The sequence below is a fragment of the Somniosus microcephalus genome, unplaced genomic scaffold (assembly GCF_052327205.1).
Source record: "Somniosus microcephalus isolate GS21.2 unplaced genomic scaffold, FLI_Smic_1.0 unresolved_chr2, whole genome shotgun sequence".
Lineage (NCBI taxonomy): Eukaryota > Metazoa > Chordata > Chondrichthyes > Squaliformes > Somniosidae > Somniosus > Somniosus microcephalus.
The window spans coordinates 80,497,505-80,516,882 of NW_028225180.1; the positions used below are offsets into that span (position 1 = coordinate 80,497,505).

The following is a 19,378-nucleotide window of genomic DNA, read 5'->3' on the forward strand; positions in this document are numbered from 1 at the left end:
GAGGAGAGACGGGCCGAGACGATTCGATTCAATTAGTCTTACCCAGCGATGTTCAATACGCTAGCCACATGTGGTCGAGTGGGAATCCAGATGTGGACAATAGGGGATCCAGATGTGGTTCATTAATTGCATTTCCGATTAGTAAATTAAAACATGAGTAATCGTCACCGTCTTTTGCCCTGCGATCTCAATACTCGCACTCGCACGGCCTGCGCATGTGAACTTTAACCTGTTGCACGCGTTTGTTGGTAAAATGGTGAGATGACCAGCAGAGCCTGCGAGTGTTGTGCTTTGATCGTTGTGGCTGGTTTACTTCCTTGGTTACTGAATGGCGGCGGGTGTTAAATAGATATCCACGCGTGAAGTACATTTACCTGGATTGCACGCAAGGCATTTTCTATTAAAATGAGTGCATGTGGCTAAAACTGTGTCGCCGTGGCAACTCGGCGATTCCTACTGGACAACACTGGTTGAACACCGAGCGGGACTGTCGTCTATTGAAAGGGACATTCCCTGGTTACACCCCCCAGCAAGGCCCCGGGTACCTGTGCCTGGACATCCCCTTTCTCCGCCAGGAACTGGTAGTACTGGATCAGATCCTCGTCCAACATCCCATTGCCGGAGCCCGGGTTCTCTGCCTCGTCCAGGAGCCGGATCTTCTGCGCCATCAGCCCGCCGGTCTGGGAGATGTCATTGGCCACTGGGAGGGGGGGGGGGGCAGAAAGGAGGCACAGTCACATCTCCTGGAGAATAAAGGGATTCAGTGCAGACAGCAGGCGCAACAGGATAGCTGGCGCTGGGAGGGAGGCGGCGGAGATAATGGGAGGGGACTAGAGGGGCGGGCTTCGATGGGCGAGTTAGGGGACTGGAGGGATGGGCTACGATGGACGAGTTAGGGGACTAGAGGGATGGGCTTCGATGGGCGAGTTAGGGGACTGGAGGGATGGGCTACGATGGACGAGTTAGGGGACTAGAGGGATGGGCTTCGATGGGCGAGTTAGGGGACTAGAGGGATGGGCTTCGATGGGCGAGTTAGGGGACTAGAGGGATGGGCTACGATGGGAGAGTTAGGGGACTAGAGGGATGGGCTACGATGGGAGAGTTAGGGGACTAGAGGGATGGGCTACGATGGGAGAGTTAGGGGGCTGGAGGGATGGGCTACGATGGGAGAGTTAGGGGACTAGTGGGATGGGCTACGAAGGGAGAGTTAGTGGACTAGAGGGATGGGCTTCGATGGCAGAGTTAGGGGTCTAGAGAGGCGGGCTTCGATGGGAGAGTTAGGGGACTGGAGGGATGGGCTTCGATGGGAGAGTTAGGGGACGAGAGGGATGGGCTTCGATGGGAGAGTTGAGGGACTAGAGGGATGGGCTTCGATGGAAGAGTATGGGTATTGGAGGGATGGGCTTCGATGGGAGAGTTAGGGGTCTAGAGAGGCGGGCTTCGATGGGAGAGTTAGGGGACTGGAGGGATGAGCTTCGATGGCAGATTTAGGGGTCTAGAGAGGCAGGCTTCGATGGGAGAGTTGAGGGACTAGAGGGATGAGCTTCGATGGAAGAGTTAGGGTATTGGAGGGATGGGCTTCGATGGGAGAGTTAGGGGACTGGTGGGTCTGGCTTCAATGGGAGAGTTGGGGGACTAGAGGGATGGGCTTCGATGGGAGGGTTAGGGGACTGCAGGGACGGGGGCTATCAGGTCTTGGAGTTTCGGCCATTTCTCCATAACAAACCCAAGTCAACGGCCTGGCCCATGATCACCTGATGTGAAGCCGCTGACCTAGGCGTCGCTGGCCCAGCCGCGGACACTCACCGTGATTGGCGACCACTCGGTAATGGGTCAGCGCGGCCTCGCAGCTCTGCGTCACCCCGATCCCCGACCAGTAGCGGTATCCCTGGAAAAGAGAGAGAGGGTTTTGGTTCAGCTGGCTTTACAAAGGCTCCCCCAAACAAGAGCTAGCCCCTTTCCGCGTCTCGCACCCGTGGTCGGACCCGTGCAAGAGGGACAGCCACGTGGTGAGAAATTAGCAGAGAGGCAAGTGTGGAGAGGTGGGGTGCAAGTTTGGATCATAATCCACGCCCACCCCAGTGTTTGCCCCTGTGTACTGCAATACGCACAAGGCAGATGTAACCTGCCTGGGCCTTCCAAATTTTAGGTCTCGTTTCCTCCAATTTAGGTTAAAAAGAAAAAAAAGTCTAGTAAAAACCAATGTTCCCTTGAATGTTTTTTTGGGGTGCGTGGCCCCTTTAAGGGGATGCGCGGTCCATTCAAATTTCCGCACATGCGCGGGTTTTCCATTGTGAAGCTGGCAAGCGGCCTGCACAGGACTTCCAGCTTAACGGGAACATTGCTACCTAACCCCGACTTTCCTTGGGGTGCGAGCGAGCGAACTCTGACCGATCTCTCTCTCGCTATACTGGGTCAATGGGCCAGTTTGTCAGGGTCGGAACAAACCTCCTGCCCGCGCAAGAGGTGCCCTGGTGCATCTTCTGGGAAGAACATAAAAGAACATGAGGTCGGAGCAGGAGTCGGCCATTCGGCCCCTCGAGCCGGCTCCGCCATTCAATAAGATCGTGGCTGATCTGATCTTGGCCTCAACATCACTTCCCTGCCCGCTCCCCATAACCCTCGACTCCCTTATCATTCAAAAATCCATCTATCTCCACCTTAAATGTATTTAATGACCCAGCCTCCACAGCTCTCCGGGGCAGAGAATTCCACAGATTCACCACCCTCAGAGAAGAAATTTCTCATTTCCGATTTCCCTTATTCTGAAATTATGCCCCCTAGTTCTAGATTCCTCCACGAGGGGAAACATCCTCTCTGCATCTACCCAGGAGCGAGCGAGTGCACCCAAAAAAAAAATCAACGCAAAGCCTGCCCAGTACTCACCAAGGCCATGTGCGCCATCAGGTTCCCCCCGAGAGCACCAAACGTGTAGTACACCAGCGCCTGGCAGGACAGAGACACACACACAAGGGGAAAGGAGAAAGGATATCAGCTCAGCGGGTAAATGCTGCATAAAGAAAGACTACAGCGCCTTTCACAACCCCAGGACGTCCCAAAGTGCTTTACAGCTAATGAAGTACTTTTTGAAGTGTGGTCACTGTTGTAATGTGGGAAACGCGGCAGGCAATTTGCGCACAGCAAGCTCCCACAAACAGCAATGTGATAATGACCAGATCATCTGCTTTAGCGATGTTGGTTGTGGGATAAATAATGGCCCCAGGGAGAACTCCTCCTGCTCTTCTTCCAATAGTGGCCATGGGATCTTTTACATCCACCTGAGGGGGCAGACGGGGCCTCAGTTTAACGTCTCCTCCGAAAGGTGGCACCTCCGACAGTGCGGCGCTCCCTCAGTACTGCCCCTCCGACAGTGCGGCGCTCCCTCAGTACCGCCCCTCCGACAGTGCGGCGCTCCCTCAGTACCGCCCCTCCGACAGTGCGGCGCTCCCTCAGCACTGCCCCTCCGACAGTGCGGCGCTCCCTCAGTACTGCCCCTCAGATAGTGCGGCGCTCCCTCAGCACTGCCCCTCCGACAATGCGGCGCTCCCTCAGTACCGCCCCTCCGACAGTGCGGCGCTCCCTCAGTACTGCCCCTCAGATAGTGCGGCGCTCCCTCAGCACTGCCCCTCCGACAGTGCGGTGCTCCCTCAGTACTGCCCCTCCGACAGTGCGGTGCTCCCTCAGTACTGCCCCTCCGACAGTGCGGTGCTCCCTCAGTACTGCCCCTCCGACAGTGCGGTGCTCCCTCAGTACTGCCCCTCCGACAGTGCGGTGCTCTCTCAGTACTGCCCCTCCGACAGTGCGGTGCTCTCTCAGTACTGGCAACTGGGGAGTGTCAGCCTGGATTATGGGCTCAAGTCTCTGGAGTGGAGATTGAACCCACGACCTTCTGACTCAGGGGCCAACTGAGCCAAGCTGCCACCGGGTGCCATGATGGAAACTCATGAGAGGAGATACACCGGCAGAAACCTGGTATTTTGTTGATTCTGACACGAGCAGGGTGTCCTGTGGTTAGATGTCTGAGACTTCAGTATTGGATCATGTGCTGAGTTCCCAGAGTCTCCGAGTCTCAGTAACCCTGGGATTAAAGCTTGCTTAATAAGCGCACACCCACCTTAGCTTGGCTGGAGTTTACGTTCAGTCCTGTTGCATACAGAAATCCTAAAAACTAGGAGAGAGATTGAGATTACTGGTGTGAAAATATCACCTGCAGCCCAATAAAGGAGAGAGAGACACAGACAGAGAGAGAGAGAGAGAGAGGAAAAAGATACAAGGGCAGAGGGAGAAACAGAGGAATGAGAGAGACGGAGGGAGAAACAGGAATGAGAGAGACGGAGGGAGAAACAGGAATGAGAGAGACGGAGGGAGAGAGCGAGAGAGAGGAGGAGACAGACAGATGAGGGAGAGACACAGACAGACAGAAAGGGAGAGAGACACAAACAGCAGATATCAAGGAGGAATCAGAGACACAGTTAGACAGGCAGATAGCAAGGGGGAGAGAGACAAAGAGCCAGACAGACAGAGACAGAGTGAGAGAGAGAGAGACAGACACACACAGAGAAGGGGAGACAAACAGCAGATAGTGAGGGGGGGGGGGGGTGTCAGTGAGACAGACAGACAGAGACAGAGGGGGAGAGAGTCAGACAGACAGACGGAGACAGAGTGGGAAGGGGAGAGAGACAGAAAGGGAGAGACAGACACACACACACAGAGGAGGGAGAGAAAGACAAAAGGAGGGGGTGAGTCAGAGACAGACAGAAAGGGGATGGAGAGAGACAAAGAGATTGAAAGAAAGGGAGGGAGAGAGCGAGAGGCAAGGAAGGGCGGAAGAACAGAGAGAGAGGGGGCGAGAGAGAGACAGAGAGAGGGGCGGAAGAACAGAGAGAGGGCGAGAGAGAGAGAGACAGAGGGCGAGAGAGAGAGAGACAGAGGGCGAGAGAGAGAGAGAGACAGAGGGCGAGAGAGAGAGAGACAGAGGGCGAGAGAGAGAGAGACAGAGGGCGAGAGAGAGAGAGACAGAGGGCGAGAGAGAGACAGAGGGCGAGAGAGAGAGAGACAGAGGGCGAGAGAGAGAGAGACAGAGGGCGAGAGAGAGACAGAGGGCGAGAGAGAGAGAGACAGAGGGCGAGAGAGAGAGAGACAGAGGGCGAGAGAGAGAGAGACAGAGGGCGAGAGAGAGAGAGACAGAGGGCGAGAGAGAGAGAGAGACAGAGGGCGAGAGAGAGACAGAGGGCGAGAGAGAGAGAGAGAGGGCGAGAGAGAGAGAGACAGAGGGCGAGAGAGAGAGAGACAGAGGGCGAGAGAGAGAGAGACAGAGGGCGAGAGAGAGACAGAGGGCGAGAGAGAGAGAGAGACAGAGGGCGAGAGAGAGAGAGACAGAGGGCGAGAGAGAGAGAGACAGAGGGCGAGAGAGAGACAGAGGGCGAGAGAGAGAGAGACAGAGGGCGAGAGAGAGAGAGAGACAGAGGGCGAGAGAGAGAGAGACAGAGGGCGAGAGAGAGAGAGACAGAGGGCGAGAGAGAGAGAGAGACAGAGGGCGAGAGAGAGAGAGAGACAGAGGGCGAGAGAGAGAGAGACAGAGGGCGAGAGAGACAGAGGGCGAGAGAGAGAGAGACAGAGGGCGAGAGAGAGAGAGACAGAGGGCGAGAGAGAGAGAGACAGAGGGCGAGAGAGAGAGAGACAGAGGGCGAGAGAGAGAGAGACAGAGGGCGAGAGAGAGAGAGACAGAGGGCGAGAGAGAGAGAGACACAGAGGGCGAGAGAGAGAGAGACAGAGGGCGAGAGAGAGAGAGACAGAGGGCGAGAGAGAGAGAGACAGAGGGCGAGAGAGAGAGAGACAGAGGGCGAGAGAGAGAGAGACAGAGGGCGAGAGAGAGAGAGACAGAGGGCGAGAGAGAGAGAGACAGAGGGCGAGAGAGAGAGAGACAGAGGGCGAGAGAGAGAGAGACAGAGGGCGAGAGAGAGAGAGACAGAGGGCGAGAGAGAGAGAGAGACAGAGGGCGAGAGAGAGAGAGACAGAGGGCGAGAGAGAGAGAGAGACAGAGGGCGAGAGAGAGGGCGAGAGAGAGAGGGCGAGAGAGAGAGGGCGAGAGAGAGAGAGAGGGCGAGAGAGAGAGAGGGCGAGAGAGAGAGAGAGCGAGAGAGAGAGGGCGAGAGAGGGCGAGAGAGAGAGAGGGCGAGGGGGGAGCGCGCGCGAGGGGGAGCGCGCGCGAGGGGGAGCGCGCGCGAGGGGGAGCGCGCGAGAGGGGGAGCGCGCGAGAGGGGGAGCGCGCGCGAGGGGGAGCGCGCGCGAGGGGGAGCGCGCGCGAGGGGGAGCGCGCGCGAGGGGGAGCGCGCGCGAGGGGGGAGCGCGCGAGAGGGGGAGCGCGCGAGAGGGGGAGCGCGCGAGAGGGGGAGCGCGCGAGAGGGGGAGCGCGCGAGAGGGGGAGCGCGCGAGAGGGGGAGCGCGCGAGAGGGGGAGCGCGCGAGAGGGGGAACGCGCGAGAGGGGGAACGCGCGAGAGGGGGAACGCGCGAGAGGGGGAACGCGCGAGAGGGGGAACGCGCGAGAGGGGGAACGCGCGAGAGGGGGAACGCGCGAGAGGGGGAACGCGAGAGAGGGGGAACGCGAGAGAGGGGGAACGCGAGAGAGGGGGAACGCGAGAGAGGGGGAACGCGAGAGAGGGGGAACGCGAGAGAGAGGGAACGCGAGAGAGAGGGAACGCGAGAGAGAGGGAACGCGAGAGAGAGGGAACGCGAGAGAGAGAGAAAACGCGAGAGAGAACGCGAGAGAGAGAACGCGAGAGAGAGAACGCGAGAGAGAGAACGCGAGAGAGAGAGAGAACGCGAGAGAGAACGCGAGAGAGAGAACGCGAGAGAGAGAACGCGAGAGAGAGAACGCGAGAGAGAGAACGCGAGAGAGAGAACGCGAGAGAGAGAACGCGAGAGAGAGAACGCGAGAGAGAGAACGCGAGAGAGAGAACGCGAGAGAGAGACAGAGGGGTGGAAGAACAGAGAGCGAGATGAGAAAGAGACGAGAAAGGAGAGAGATTAAGGTACAGAGAAGAGAGTGCGCTCCTGTTACTTACTGTCTGTGACTTGGGCAGCCCCTCTTCCGCGAGGATCTGGAACAGCTCCCTGGCTGCGGTGATGTTCTGTGGGAGGTGGTCTCCCAGCAGCAGCGAGTAACCCACTGACTCGGTAGCTTTGCTGTTCCCCAGGTCGGCAGCTTTAATCAGCAGCTTGTAGCCTCTGCAGCAGGAGAATCACACACACACACAGCTCTTACTGTCCCTCCATTACAACAGTGGCTACAATTCACAAGGAGCGTCTTAAAGGAGGAGAGAGAGAGGCGGAGAGGTTTAGGGAGGGAATTCCAGAGCTTAGGGGCCCAGGTAGCTGAAGGCACGGCCGCCAATGGTGGAGCGATTATAAATCGGGGATGCTCAAGAGGCCAGATTTGGAGGAGCGCAGAGATCTCGGGGGGGTTGTGGGGCTGGAGGAGGTTACAGAGATAGGGAGGGGCGAGGCCGTGGAGGGATTTGAAAACCAGGATGAGAATTTTAAAATCGAGGCGTTGCCGGTGTAGGTCAGCGAGCACAGGGGGGTGATGGGGGAACGGGACTTTTGGATGACCTCAAGTTTACGTAAGGTAGAATGTGGGAGGCTGGCCAGACAGACAGACAGGGGGCTTCGGTTTAACTCGCTCTCATTCGGACGACGGCACCTCAGACGGTGTCAGCCGGGATTATGGGCTCGAGGCTCTGGATCGGGGATCGAACCCGCGACCTGGGTGACCCACAGTCGAGAGCTCTATCGATTGAGCCGAGCTGACACCAGACGAGGAATACCGCGATGATGTCACAGCGCTGAGGGTGGGGGGGGCGGGGGGAAGATGACGGAGAGCGGCGTCAGAGTGAGGCGGACTATAAGTGCCCAGAATGTGAACAGTACCAGGATATTCAACCTTGGGGGGCATCATGGGCAAATCTCATCCTGTGCGCACCCTAATTCCATGCGCGCACAGACCGTGACAGTTTACATAGGAAAATTCAATGTGGAGGGCGGCTGGTCCTTCAGTTCACCGCTGAACTGGGGTTCGGTGGGGGGGGGGGGGGGGGGGGTTCCGCACCCATGTAGCCCTCGGTGATTTCTGTGGCTGGTGGCCCACCTTCCGCTTCTTCACAGCCGACCATGGGGTGCATCACAACTGACCATGGGGTGCATCACAACCAGGAAGTGTGACCTTCGCAGACTCGCAGCGGAAGTGGGGTTGGGGGGGGGGGGGGGGGGATCAACGGGACAGCAGTCGGGAGCGGCAACCCCCGGCTGATTGGCTCTCTCGCTCCGTTCCCTCACCCCACCGCACCGCCGCAGAGATAACCCCGACCCTGCCTGGGCCGTGTGGTGGTGCATTATTCGTCTGCCGAGCCAGCGGGGCTTTTGCGCGAGGATCACTCACTCCTGCTTCTGGCTCTCCCTGCTGCTGCTGATCCAAGCGATTCCCTTCTGGTACAGAGTCTCTGCTTCAAGGGCCTCCCGTCTCTTCGCGGACTCTGCTTCAGCTGCAGACAGAGAGTGAACACGCCCGACGCAGTTAGCGATACAAATTCCTTTTTTTTTTTTTTTTAAATAAAATTAATTTACCCACCCTTCTCCTGAAGGCACCGAATCTCGCTGGGGGTACGGTCTAATTGAACTGAGCTCACATGACCACCCATCCTCATGCGAGCTTAGATAGGGAGATATTCAACCTTGGGGAGGCATCACGGGCAAATCTCAACCTGTTCTCACCCTATTTCCCTGCGTGCGCAGACCGTGACAGTTTACAAAACAAAATTCAATGGGAAATGTTGACATAGCAACTTACAAAGGGGACGACACATCGTGACAACGGGAAGTAGGGCTTGTGGACAGGAAGGACAAGGTTTTTCATAACGTTATCGATTTTTTATATACACACACAGCTCGAATTGAAAAGTACACCCACAGACTATCCACCTCCTTAAACAAAGCAGCCCGTTTGATTGGCACCCCATCCACCACCTTAAACATTCACCCCCTCCACCACCGGCGCACCGTGGCTGCAGTGTGGACCATCTACAAGATGCACTGCAGCAACTCGCCAAGGCTTCTTCGGCAGCACCTCCCAAACCCGCGACCTCTTCCACCGAGAAGGACAAGGGCAGCAGGTGCATGGGAACACCACCACCTCCAAGTTCCCCTCCCCATCCTGACTTGGAAATATATCGGCCGATCCTTCATCGTCGCTGGGTCAAAATCCTGGAACTCCCTCCCTAACAGCGCTGTGGGAGCACCTTCACCACATGGACTGCAGCGGTTCAAGGCGGCTCACCTCCACCTTCTCGAGGGCAATTGGGGATGGGCAATAAATGCTGGGTGTTGCCAGCGACGCCCACATCCCGTGAATGAATTAAAAACACTAAACCCACTCCTGCAACAGCCCGTGAATCTCCCAGAATCTCCTCTCCCAGACAAAAAGAGACCACAGCCCAGAGACTATCGTGCGTGCTATCAGCACACGACCGCACCAGTTATGAAATTATTGTCTGTTGAAAGTAAATAGTTTACCGCTTATGTTAAAATGGTGGACATTGAGAGATTGAGAGAACTGGCTACATATCCGCCTGCTATTAACGTCATCAGTCTCTCTCACCAGGGATGTGGGGGGGGGGGGGGCGGGGGGGAAGTAAAATAACCCTTTTAATATATTAAATTTGACACAGGCCTTGTGCGCTGCTTGATTGGGCTGCGCCATTCTATCCCCTATGGGATTATTTTCACCGTCACCTGGTCACGCCTGCAGCTGCGCACTCCCACCACTAGTTGGCGCCTCATAAGCTGTAGGACCCCATAACCAGGCCTGCAGCCTCGCGAAGCAGATTCGATTAGCCCCAGCTCTCCGCGGGCAACGCCATGGGAGATTGACGAGTTTCCCAGCCCAGAGGTCACGCTTCTACCTTCACTGCCCCACGCCGCCCGCCCCCCCACCCCACCACAGTCAATGTCCCCTTTAAATTTTTTTTTTTTTTTTTTTTTTTTTTTTTTTTTTTTTGAGTGGTGGTCCCTTTAAGGGGCTGCGTGGCCCATTCAAATTCCCACGCGTGCGCTTTTTTTCTATCGTATGGGAACTCGAGACAGCCAAAGTTCCCTGTAGGCTGCGCGGCCCATTTCTTTCAATGCATGGTCCCTTCAAATTTCAGCGCAGGCGCGGTATTTCCGAAGTAAACGCTTGCGCGCGGCCTGCGCGAGAGCTTGCAGGTTACTGCCCGGCCGCGCACAGCTCAGAGGGAACGTTGGTGACAGCCCCCTCCCCCACCGCCGTCCTTACTTTCACAGAAACCCCACTGCTTGTCCCGCTCGTAGTCGTAGGTCACGGCGCACCACAGCCTGCCGTCCACTCTCCCGTCCTCCGTGCATTCCGTGTATTCCTTGCCCCGGAGCAGGAACGGGAAGCTGCACTCCCGGCCCTCCGCTGTGCCTCCCAGTGCCGCAACCGCTGCAGGGAAAAGGGGAAGTCGTTAAAGGGGGAGTCCGCACTGCCGAACGACGGTGGTAGCCAACCGCAGCAGAGCGTGCAGCAACAGAAAGGACGCGGCCTACACAAGCGATCCGATATTCAGGGGACGGGAAGCTGCGCCGCGCAGTGCCCAGCAGGTTCACCACCCACAAGGAAAGAAAGACTCGCATTTCTCCAGCGCCTTTCACCACCTCAGGGCGTCCCAAAGCGCTTCACAGCCAATGAAGTACTTTTTGAAGCGTGGTCACTGTTGTAATGTAGGAAACACGCACAATGTGCGCACAGCAAGCTCCCACAAACAGCAATGTGATAATGACCACATCATCTGTTGTAGTGATGTTGATTGAGGGATAAATATTGGCCCCAGGACACTGGGGAGAACTCCCCTGCTCTTCTTCCAATAGTGGCCGTGGGATCTTTTACATCCACCTGAGAGCGCAGACGGGGCCTCAGTTTAACGTCTCATCCGAAAAACACCTCCCGACAGTGCGGCGCTCCCTCAGTACCGCCCCTCCGACAGTGCGGCGCTCCCTCAGTACTGCCCCTCCAACAGTGCGGCGCTCCCTCAGTACTGCCCCTCCGACAGTGCGGCTTTCCCTCAGTACTGCCCCTCCGACAGTGCGGCGCTCCCTCAGTACTGCCCCTCCAACAGTGCGGCGCTCCCTCAGTACAGCCCCTCCGACAGTGCGGCGCTCCCTCAGTACTGCCCCTCCAACAGTGCGGCGCTCCCTCAGTACTGCCCCTCCGACAGTGCGGCGCTCCCTCAGTACTGCCCCTCCAACAGTGCGGCGCTCCCTCAGTACTGCCCCTCCGACAGTGCGGCTTTCCCTCAGTACTGCCCCTCCGACAGTGCGGCGCTCCCTCAGTACTGCCCCTCCAACAGTGCGGCGCTCCCTCAGTACAGCCCCTCCGACAGTGCGGCGCTCCCTCAGTACTGCCCCTCCAACAGTGCGGCGCTCCCTCAGTACTGCCCCTCCAACAGTGCGGCGCTCCCTCAGTACAGCCCCTCCGACAGTGCGACGCTCCCTCAGTACTGCCCCTCCGACAGTGCGGCGCTCCCTCAGTACTGCCCCTCCGACAGTGCAGCACTCCCTCAGTACTGCCCCTCCGACAGTGCGGCGCTCCCTCAGTACTGCCCCTCCGACAGTGCGGCGCTCCCTCAGTATTGCCCCTCCAACAGTGCGGCGCTCCCTCAGTACTGACCCTCCGGCAGTGCGGCGTTCCCTCAGTACTGCCCCTCCGGCAGTGCGGCGCTCCCTCAGTACTGACCCTCCGGCAGTGCGGCGCTCCCTCAGTACTGACCCTCCGACAGTGCGGCGCTCCCTCAGTACTGCCCCTCCGACAGTGCGGCGCTCCCTCAGTATTGCCCCTCCGGCAGTGCAGCGCTCCCTCAGTACGGACCCTCCGGCAGTGCGGCGTTCCCTCAGTACTGCCCCTCCGGCAGTGCGGCGCTCCCTCAGTACTGACCCTCCGGCAGTGCGGCGCTCCCTCAGTACTGACCCTCCGGCAGTGCGGCGCTCCCTCAGTACTGACCCTCCGGCAGTGCGGCGCTCCCTCAGTACTGCCCCTCCGACAGTGCGGCACTCCCTCAGCACTGCCCCTCTGACAGCGCAGCACTCCCTCGGTACCACCCCTCCAACAGTGCGCCGCTCCCTCAGCACTGCACTGGGAGTGTCGGGCTGGATTTTTGTGCTCAAGTCTCTGGAGTGGGGCTCGAACCCACAACCTTCTGACTCCGAGGCGAGACAGAGAGTGCTGCCCACTGAGCCACGGCCGACCCTCATGTCACCAGTACTTTCTGGACCAGGAACGCTTCCTTTTCGTACCACTGAGATCAGCCCGCGGGCATACCCCAGGTGTATAGAATCACTGCAGCTCGGCAACCCGTGCACGCTCTACGCGGGAGCTGCGGAACTCTCCGTCTAAAGGCATTCGGAATCTCATGGCACTCCCGCCAGTCCCCCGTACGGCTGATCTCTCCGGGCCCCATCTCTCCGGAAGGGGCTGGCATGGCTCCAAGGTGCAGTTGCCAACAGGTATCCCCAGGTGCCTCACCCATGTCACCACTCAACCTGCGCGAGGCTGCACAGCGAGCGTTGGCAGGCTATTCAACTGCGTGGGGAATCCTCCCCTCACCTGATCTTCCGCGCGCACATTCCGGATAGCGGGAGGCTCGGGTGATGTTTCTGCCCCTCCCTCACCCAAGCGGGGAGTGAAGGGTGTGGGAGGGGCGATGGCTACAGTCAAACCATAGCCACCCCCCCCTTCCTCGTGTTCCTCCGGCCCCCCGCGCAGTTACCTGGGTAACGAGGGACGCTGGCCACAGGCGGCTCTTCGATCGGTCCCAGCTCCTCCAATAGCTGAGGGGGTGGGTGGGTTTCTGGGAGGGATTCTCCCGCTCCTTCCTGTAACTGAACAACAGATTTCAAATCGTCAGAGGATCATCGAATCTACAGCACAGAAACAGGCCATTCGGCCCAACTGCTCCGTGCCGGTGTTTCTGCTCCACACCAGCCTCCTCCCACCCCTCTTCATCTCACCCCATCAACATATCCTTCTATTCCTTTCTCCCTCATGTGTTTATCCAGCTTCCCCTTAAATGCATCTCTGTTATTCACCTCAACCACTCCTTGTGGTAGTGAGTTCCACATTCTCACCACTCTCTGGGTAAAGAAGTTTCTCCTGAATTCCCTATTGGATTTATTACTGACTACAGGAAACTTTTTTTTATCCGGCACCGACGGGACTGACGTGGTGCCGGTTCATCAAAAATTCCGGACAACCGAGCGCTATAGTAAAAGATAGGGAGAGCTGACAGCTCCGTATAAAACCCTGTTGCTTAGCAACAAGTGCAGAACAATGGCCACAAGTTCCAAGCGTCTCTGTAGCTTAGCAACAGCTGCAGCCACACCCTTGCACAGCAACAGATGGAGGAAGGCAAGTACAATATGAAGTAAAACCTACTCCTGAATTTTGCCGGTTAACCGAGATTTCCGGTTATTTAGGTGCCGGTAAATCGAACGTTTCCTGTATCTTATATTGATGGCCCCTAGTTCTGGTCTCCGCCACAAGTGGAAACATCTTCTGTACGTCTACACAATCAAACCCTTTCATAATCTTAAAGACCTCGATCAGGTCACCCCTCGGCCTTCTCATTTCTAGAGAAAAGAGCCCCGGCCTGTTCAGCCTTTCCCGAGAGTTGAAATTATTCCCCATATGGCACTAACCTATGCAAAACAGACAGACTGCTTTCAATAACTGACCGGGGCCTTTACGTGAACGCGCTCGTTACTTGTACACGGTGTGAAATGTCTGCCCGAATGTGGGACTCAATCCCAATTGGTGCGATTTAGCTTGTGTTCCGATTCCCAGCAGGCCAGTCACAGCGTGCACGACGGCGCCTTCACTCCAAGCCCGACACGCGAGGTTGAATCCCGCCCCCAGGTGGAGTGGGAGGGGGGGGGGGGGGACTCCTGGGCTGAGGAAGGAAGGGAGAGATGGGAAATCGGCGAACATTCCCACTCCTGATCACTATCCAGTGACCCCCCTGGTGGAGATCATGTTCAGCTGTGAAACCTTCCCCAGTCGAATAGCAGAGACCCCCCCACATGGGGACACAGGGAGTGGGGCCAATAGGCATGCCCGCATGGGGGCACTGGTGGGGGTGCCAAAAGAGGAGGGGACCCTGGTGGCACTGAGAGTGCCAGTGACGGGGACCCCAGGGGACCTGGTAGGGACGTTGGTCGGCGACGTTGGCCGTATTGCTTTTCGGAGCTGTTGACGGCTGAAAAGATATGGGAAAAAACGGTGCGTTTGGGCTTCACCTACCTCCTCTACATCGGAAGGCTTCTTCTCCTCATAATCTCCAGCTGTGGAACAACAATATTAATTAAATATAAATACAGGCGGTGGGGGAGAAAAAGCGCTAAGTCCCATCGAACACAAGAACGTAATTAGGAGTTGGCCATTCGGCCCCTCGAGCCTGCTCCGCCATTCAATAAGATCATGGCTGATCAACGACCTCAACTCCACTTTCCCGCCCGATCCCCATATCCCTCGATTCCCCGAGAGTCCAAAAATCTCTCGATCTCAGCCTTGAATATACTCAATGACCGAGCCTCCACAGCCCTCTGGGGCAGAGAATTCCAAAGATTCACCACCCTCTGAGTGAAGAAATTCCTCCTCATCTCAGTCCTAAATGGCCGACCCCTTATCCTGAGACTGTGACCCCTGGTTCTAGACACTCCAGCCAGGGGACACAACCTCTCAGCATCGACCCTGTCAATCCCCCTCAGAATCTTCTATGTTTCAATCAGATCACCTCTCATTCTTCTAAACTCCAGAGAGTATCGGCCCAATCTACTCAATCTCTCCTCATAGGACAGCCCTCTCATCCCAGGAATTGCTTCTCGTACTCCAACTCACGGAGACGCACCCAACCCAGCGCCCCGCCCTAGTCCGTCCCAGCGCCCAACTCTCGCTTGTCCAACTCGGGGTGGAGCAGGGGGGGGGGCGGGGGGAAAGAGGTGAGTGAGGGTTGCCCCCTCCTGATCACCACCCGCTGACCCGTGCTGGAAGAGTCTGTGAGCACCGAGGTCGAGAGGGGGACAGGGCGGGGCTCTGTTGCGATGCCCCCCAAGTGCGAATAGCCCGCTGACTGGAAGGTGGGGGCGGGGCAGCGGCTGCCCACGGAATGACAGAAAGGAGCTGGTGCTTTCGGGGGGGGGGGGGGTGGGAGGGGAGGATGAGGGGCGACGGGAGGGTGCACTCACCCGCTCGCCCCAGGCGGCCAGGCGACCCAGCAGCACCTTCCTCCATCGCCTCACGCCTTGCACCCTTCGGGTCCGAGCCACCCTCGCGCTCCTCCTCGTCCTCAGCCATCAGGTCTATCAGCTGCTCGATCATGTCACCCTTCAGGTCTTGCGGGAAACGGCCCACGGCGGCCCCGCGCTCCCCCTCGTTGCTCACAATCCCGGATTCCCCGTGGGAATCGGGAACGCTGTTGGCCAGTTCGGCATCGTCGCGGCGGCTCGAGCGCTGGCTCCGCAGAGTGGGGTCTTCCGCCGACGAGTCACTCGTTCCGCCCTCAACCCCTGCGCGGCCATCGTCCGGTTCCTCCCCCAGCTGCCTCTCCCCGGCTTCGGATTCAAAGGTATGTTCCTACAAAATAGAATAGCTCAGCATCAACACTGGGATCGCCAGCCTGGGAAAGCTCCCTCTACACTGTCACTAAACACTCCCCGGGCAGGCACAGCTGCAGCACAGGGTTAGATATAGAGTAAAGCTTCCTCTACACTGTCCCATCAAACACTCCCAGGGCAGGTACAGCACGGGTTAGATACAGAGTAAAGCTCCCTCTACACTGTCACTAAACACTCCCCGGGCAGGCACAGCTACAGCACAGGGTTAGATATAGAGTAAAGCTTCCTCTACACTGTCCCATCAAACACTCCCAGGGCAGGTACAGCACGGGTTAGATACAGAGTAAAGCTTCCTCTACACTGTCCCATCAAACACTCCCAGGGCAGGTACAGCACGGGTTAGATACAGAGTAAAGCTCCCTCTGCACTGTCCCATCAAACACTCCCAGGGCAGGTACAGCACGGGTTAGATACAGAGTAAAGCTCCCTCTACACTGTCCCATCAAACACTCCCAGGGCAGGTACAGCACGGGTTAGATACAGAGTAAAGCTCCCTCTACACTGTCCCATCAAACACTCCCAGGGCAGGTACAGCACGGGTTAGATACAGAGTAAAGCTCCCTCTACTTCACTGCATCAAAGGCTCCTAAGGCAGCCTCTGAAGAACCACCCCTATTGTACCAGCTCAGTTCCCACAGCAGTCATCCAGTGGCCTCTCTCTCTCTCCCCCCGAGTGAGGCTCTCTGCTGATTCAGTTGATCTTCCATCCTGATTTTGTGGCCCTAGAGGAGGAGCCTCAGTCGGAGTACCATTTAAACCCAGTTTGAAGGCTCCGCCGTTCGCGTGGCAGAACATGGGTCAGTGCCCATGGCTTTCCCGCCTGGGCACTTCCAATCTAGACCATTGCCAGGAGGCAACTCACAAAAGGGGAAATAAAACACCAGCCTGACTCCTGCAGGCACAGTTCTTACTGTTATAGTGTTGGGATTGGTGAAAAAGAGTAAATCTTGCATTTCTCCAGCGCCTTTCACAACCTCAGGATGTCCCAAAGCGCTTTACAGCCAATGAAGTACTTTTTGAAGTGTAGTCACTGTTGTAATGTAGGAAACACGGCAGCCAATCTGCGCACAGCAAGCTCCCACAAACAGCAATGTGATAGTGACCAGATCATCTGTTTTAGTGATGTTGATTGAGGGATAAATATTGGCCCCAGGACACCGGGGAGAACTCCCCCTGCTCTTAACATAGAAACATAGAAGATAGGAGCAGGAGTAGGCCATTCGGCCCCTCGAGCCCCCTCCGCCATTCAATGAGATCATGGCTGATCATCCAAACTCAGTACCCTGTCCCTGCTTTCTCCCCATATCCCTTTAGCCTTAAGAAATATATCCAACTCCTTCTTGAATATATTTAATGAATTGGCCTCTACTGCCTTCTGTGGTAGAGAATTCCACAGTATCACCACTCTCTGGGTGAAGAAATTCCTCCTCATCTCTGTCCTAAATGGCTTACCCCTTATCCTTAGACTGTGACCCCTGGTTCTGGACTCCCCGACCATCGGGAACATCCTTCCTGCATCTAGTCTGTCCAGTCCTGTCAGAATTTTATAAGTTTCAATGAGATCCCCTCTCATTCTTCTAAACTCCAGCGAGTATAAGCCCAATTGACCCAATCTCTCCTCATACGTCATTCCTGCCATCCCAGGTATCAGCCTGGTGAATCTTCGCTGAACTCCTTCCATGGCAAGAACATCCTTCCTCAGGTAAGGCGACCAAAACTGCACACAATACTCAAGGTGTGGTCTCACCAAGGCCCTGTACAACTGCAGCAAGACATCCTTGTTCCTGTACTCAAACCCTCTCGCTACGAAGGCCAACATACCATTTGCCTTCTTAACCGCCTGCTGCACCTGCATGCTTACCTTCAGCGACTGGTGCACAAGGACACCCAGGTCTCGTTGCACTTCCCCTTCTCCCAATCTATTGCCGTTCAGATAATAATCTGCCTTCCTGTTTTTGCCACCAAAGTGGATAACCTCACATTTATCCACATTATACTGCATCTGCCATGCTTCTGCCCAATCACCCAACCTGTCCAAATCATCCTGGAGTTTCTCGGCATCCTCCTCACAGCACACACGCCCACCCAGCTTTGTGTCGTCTGCAAACTTGGAGATATTACATCTAATTCCCTTGTCTAGATCATTAATATATATTGTGAATAGCTGGGGTCCAAGGACCGATCCCTGCAGTACCCCACCAGTCACTGCCTGCCACTCGGAAAAAGACCCGTTTATTCCAACTCTTTGCTTTCTGTCTGCCAACCAGTTCTCTATCCAAGTCAATACCTTGCCCCCAATCCCATGTGCCTTAACTTTACACGTTAATCTCTTATGCGGGACCTTATCGAAAGGAGATCTGAGACACTGTACAGCATGGCGCACTCATTACTGCTCTGTATTACGGCACTTCAATGCGGGGCTCACCTCCTGCCCCGAGATTGCTGTTCCTCTCTCCGCCCGGTCCAAGTTTCCCTGTAACCCTGAAACACAAAGGGAGGAATTAGACAATTGGCTTTCCACGTCCCATCACTCAGATATGCCCTGTGCTCAAAATGCTAAATATGAAATAATGGACAGCCTCATTACTACAGCCCCACATACAGTAGAGACTATCGCCCCACTCCGCCACTCTTTCCCCATATCTCTGCAACTTTCTTTTCTCCTTCAACTACTTATCCAATTGGCTTCTGAATCTGTGCCCGCCACCCTATCAGTATCAAAGCGCTGCAAAGAATGCGGTCCAAGGCGGCGGCTCCTCACCACCACCTTCTCGAGGGCGATTAGGGACGGGCAATAAATGCCGGCCTTGCCAGCGACGCTCACATCCCCGAGAATAAATTTAAAAAACAAAAAATAGTGGAAGCCAGTTAATCAGAAAACTGCAAACGGGCTCGTCCCAATTTAGTGAACAGGTCAAGGCCAACTCTCTTATTGAACCCCCCTCCAATCTCCAGCCCACTGACCATCCAACTCAACTGCCCGGCACACCAGCAGAGCCAAGTAGCGCGTCTGACTCGAGAGATGCGCGCCCCAAGAGTTCTGCGACCTGAAACGTTAGCGGTTTCTCTCTGCGCGCCGATCCCGAGCGTTTTGCAGCATTTTTCTGTTTTTATGGCAACTCTCCCCCACCCCACCACACCTCGCGCTGGCCATCTCTGCCGCAGATAAGGGGGCTTGGCCTAGGGTGACCTTTGCACTATGACCCAAGGGGTCAGCGGACAAAGGTCAAGAGGAGTAGAATCATAGAATGGTTACAGCACAGGAGGTGGTCATTTGGCCCGTTGAGCCTGTGCCGGCTCTCTGCAAGAGCACTTCAGCTAGTCCCACTCCCCCCTCCTCCCCCTCTCTCAGGCAGTGTTTTCCAGTGGATTCTGACCACAAGAGGGGGTGCAAGGAAAGTCTTTGCACCCTCACTTGGGCTGGGAGCTGTAATTCAAACCAGAGATACATCACGAGGCCTTGCCCTTAACCTTAGCCCTGACTTAGCTTAGCTTGGCTTGGCCTGGCCTGACGTGGCTTAGCCTGGCCTTGATCTGGCTTGGTTTGGATTGGCCTTGGGCTTGTCTTGGAATAGCCTGGTTTTGACTCAGCTTGGCTTGGCCTGGACTTGACTCAGCCTGGGTCTGGCATTAGTCTGGTCTTATCTTCACAGAATCACA

At 56.4% G+C, this 19,378-nt stretch overlaps 1 protein-coding gene across 2 annotated transcripts in view; it reads right to left on the reverse strand.

Annotated features, from left to right (window-relative positions):
* Nucleotides 1-19,378, reverse strand: part of LOC147092881 (protein sel-1 homolog 1-like) — a 79,407-nt gene that overhangs the window by 59,204 nt on the left and 825 nt on the right. For both annotated transcript variants that reach the window (XM_085976165.1, XM_085976164.1), the window contains exons 2-12: nt 18,144-18,199; nt 15,290-15,677; nt 14,346-14,386; nt 12,817-12,928; nt 10,329-10,496; nt 8,439-8,541; nt 7,066-7,228; nt 4,115-4,168; nt 2,887-2,946; nt 1,807-1,888; nt 546-700 (exon numbers count right to left, since the gene is read on the reverse strand). In XM_085976165.1, coding sequence (XP_085832291.1) covers nt 546-700; nt 1,807-1,888; nt 2,887-2,946; nt 4,115-4,168; nt 7,066-7,228; nt 8,439-8,541; nt 10,329-10,496; nt 12,817-12,928; nt 14,346-14,386; nt 15,290-15,677; nt 18,144-18,199 — 1,382 coding nt within the window. The remainder of the gene's footprint in view (nt 1-545; nt 701-1,806; nt 1,889-2,886; nt 2,947-4,114; nt 4,169-7,065; nt 7,229-8,438; nt 8,542-10,328; nt 10,497-12,816; nt 12,929-14,345; nt 14,387-15,289; nt 15,678-18,143; nt 18,200-19,378) is intronic.